Genomic DNA, 3,595 nt, shown 5'->3' with positions numbered 1-3,595 from the left:
AGGGAAAGAAAATATAAAAAGTTCAGTAGAGAACAATGCAATAATATCAGTTGAGACCAGAGTACAGGAAAAGGCTTATTTGTACTTTATAATCTCACTATGACTGAGCATTCAAAAGTCTAGATACCCAAAGATTTTATTCTATTACACAAGAGGAATGATTGGATAAGGGCACTAGTCTTCAGGGTAAAAAATCCCAAGCTCCAAGTTAGCAGCGGATTCCCATGCCAATGGCCATGAATGTTCCAAATGTGCCACCACTCTGCATCATGGTTTTGCCAATTCCACCCATCAGTTCTCTTCCTCTCATGCCAATCCTGAAAGAAAAAAAAAACAAAAGTGTACACGTAAACAGATTAGAGCCATTCTACAGCTGAGGCAATAATACATCTTAAAAAAAAGTCAAAAGCAATTCTGATTTGCCCACCTACCTTTTGGTATTCTGACTGGCAGATTATAACTCATTCTCATCTAGGTTTTTAAGCCAAATTTTCAGTTTTGGAGCAAGTGGCTACAGGGTGCATAGGGTAAGAGAAGAAAATGGATACATTCCCTTGTATCTACCACCCACCAGACGTATTTCTGCAACATGTCAGCTATATTCAGGAAAATTTGTTCTCTTCTGTATACATGGAGTGCCAGTGGGTGCAGAAGGTCTAAACTCTTGCATCTGTATCCTGTCTGGCCATTCATACAAGAAGCAGTAGATTTCACTTGGTTTAAAAGGATACTATTGACTTAAATATTACATTATAAGCTAAATCCTTTACTGCTAACACCATCTTCAGTTTTTAAAGCCCAATTAACAATTTGTTCCGATGAACATTTGGCTCCCATTTGCTTTTCTCTCAGGTTAAACAATGAAAATAAGTTAGCTCAGTTTATTTATCACATTCTACTTATTTCAATATTTGGGGTTAAAAGACAGAATGTTACAGTATATAAACAGGTATGCATGCTGGAATTTAAAAAAAAAAGTGCTGGAGGTATCTTTTTAATGTACCATAGGTCTTTATATTTTTTTTACAATAAATTTTCATTGTATTTCAGCAACTTATGGCCCTTTAATCAAGTTAATGCATTCCATACTATTATAGTACATATGAATGACATGCACAATGATCTGAAGACCACCATCACAGATTTACTTTTTCTTTTACAATCTTTTTAGAGCATATTATATGGTCGTTTTTCTCCCATTTAGGTGGTCACTACCAAATATCACTGCTGCTAGCTAAAGACAATTCAGTGCCTATATATTTTTGCTCTAATTATTCATCAGTTTATCAGTCCTTTTAGATTATGATGTACATACGGAAAACGTAGTATCTTGTCTCAACTGGAAGCTTTCTGGGATAGAGACTTGTTTTAATTTTGTGTCTGTATACTCCATTATGAGATCCTGGTCTGTAAGTAAAGGTACTAGGCACTGCAATAATTTATTAGATTTATATGGTACCCTCCCCCCAAAATGCTCAGGGCAGCAAACAATAAAAGATAAAATTACTTAAAAAACAGAAAAAATATTTAAATAAAATTGTTTATAATAACAAATTTCCCAAATGATACTTAAAAATCTTAAAAATTCCATCCCAGCCCCATTCCCCTGCCTCTCACCTAGGAGAGCATCCACACCCTGCCCAGCCCAACCTTGCTTCCCAATTCATTTATTTAATTAAAAACAGAATTGTTCTTCCCACACTCCCCGTATCCCCTCCCACTACTCCTTCCTTGGCTCTCACCCATAGAAGTCCCCTTTCCTCTCCCCTAAAGTCTTTCCCTTTCACAGGGGGACATGGCTATCCCCAAAACACAGTCATCTTCAAACATATTATTCAATTCAATAGAATTATAACAAGAATTACTAAAAGAGTCTCTGTTGCTGCCAAAGTGTGTTGCTAAAGATGCCCTTTAGCACTGCCAGGGTGGCATCCATCCTGGGAGCTTGTTAAGGAGGCCTGCAAGCTTTGCAGGAGCTTTAGATGGCTGGGTTTTTTCCCCTCCAGCTCAAGTAGCCAAAATGGTGCCTGCACTAGATCCCAGCCCCCCTCCTGCCCCCCAGGCTGCCATCCACAGGGAAAAAGAGTGGACAGCAATGTTAGCAGCCCCCAATGAGAAGGGAGCTGCAGCAGTCCATGGAGGATCTAGGAAGCGGTATAAAGAGCAGTCTTCAACACAGGCTTAGTAGGGGCTGCAGATTTACTGAGCCCTTTTCCCTTCCAGCTTTGGTGGCCAAGTTGGTGCCTGTGCTGGGACCTGGTCCCTCCCCAATTTCAGCTGTATGTGTTATAATAAAAGCAACTACCATGAAGTGGCAATTGAGTTAAATTCTAGTCTAACATATGAGTGTGTTGAGAGAAATAATTAGATGTGTTAGCCTAAAGTCAGACAGCAGGCAGGGCAGGGTGGTGCCTTAGAAGTGGCACTAGTAGTCCCTAAAATCAGTGCATTCATAAAGAATCAAAACAAAATGTAAAGACAAGAGAAGACCCTGCAGGATCCCACATTCAACCTTACTGCTAAGAGGTTATTTTGTGTTCAGATTCACAGTGCCAAACATAAGCAGTTCGCCTGGTTCAAATTTTTGACTCATCTCTTAAAAATATTTTTTCTTCAGGATTTATCTAAATCCCTTCAGAAAAGGGATTGAATAATATTTTGAGAGTCAGTCTATATTGAACTTCAGCCATGAAAGGTAATCCATTCACAAATGAGCTGTCTCCAACCTGGTTCCATTTTGTAGCATAAATGGAACAGTGCTCAAACACCCAAAGTCTTGGCATAGTTTAGAGTCCCAACAATCAAAACTAACTACTAAAATGGAACCAAAGGCAGCGAGGTAGTTAGCTATGTTAATCTGAACTCAGGTAGAAGGTGGGGGGGGTAGCATCTCAGGTGGCATCAGCTAGTCTTTAAGGTGCCACCCTGCCCTACTTTTTGCCAAAAATGAACCAAGTCTACACATCCCCTCCTCAGTCTCAGTGTAACAGGGCCAAACACTATTAACAAAGTATGTAAATTCGCCTTTTCCGCAACATACCTGAGGCTGGAAAATGTGCCAAACAGTGCCCCTGCTGCCATTCCAACAGCAAAGCCCATCATGAAGCCCATTTTCACTCTGTCGAAACAGTTGGGCTGGGACTGTCCATATGGCCCCACAGTCACAGGCATCTGAAAAAGAAGCAAGACACTAAAGCAAACACAGATCTCCCCCTTTTCTTCTGAGTGGCAAGCTTCCTGCTGCAGAACTATACAAGTGCACTGGGTTAATGCCTTGTTCGTTAAACTACAACTACTTAGCATCTAAAGAAAACTTTTCTAGTGGGAAAAGCAAAACTCAGTGAGGAGACCTGATTCCAGAGCCTTGGCTTTTTCTTCTCTCCACTCTTCAGTCACCAAGTAGGCTATACAACAGTGAGCCCAGTAGGTTCTCATAGCCTTGTACCCTGAGACAATAAGGGGAGCAGCCAGGAACAAAAGGACTTCCCTTTATATATGGCAACACTTAGTCTGAAGGCAAACTTATTTTGCCCACGTGAAAGCCTTCAAAACCCCGGAAACAGCCATCATATTTCTGATAAAAGATTTGAAGGGA

General features: G+C 40.3%; 1 protein-coding gene across 1 annotated transcript in view; it reads right to left on the bottom strand.

Moving 5' to 3' along the window:
* Nucleotides 1-113: 113 nt before the first annotated feature.
* ROMO1 (reactive oxygen species modulator 1) overlaps nt 114-3,595 on the bottom strand; it is a 5,168-nt gene continuing 1,686 nt past the window's right edge. The window contains exons 2-3 of the mRNA XM_006032912.2: nt 3,041-3,171; nt 114-317 (exon numbers count right to left, since the gene is read on the bottom strand). Of these exons, the coding sequence (XP_006032974.1) occupies nt 209-317; nt 3,041-3,171 (240 nt within the window). The 3' untranslated portion in view covers nt 114-208. The remainder of the gene's footprint in view (nt 318-3,040; nt 3,172-3,595) is intronic.

The sequence above is a fragment of the Alligator sinensis genome, unplaced genomic scaffold, assembly GCF_000455745.1.
Source record: "Alligator sinensis unplaced genomic scaffold, ASM45574v1 scaffold249_1, whole genome shotgun sequence".
Classification (NCBI taxonomy): domain Eukaryota; kingdom Metazoa; phylum Chordata; order Crocodylia; family Alligatoridae; genus Alligator; species Alligator sinensis.
Note: the sequence above shows the minus strand (reverse complement) of the source record. Positions and strands in the feature narration are given on the sequence as shown.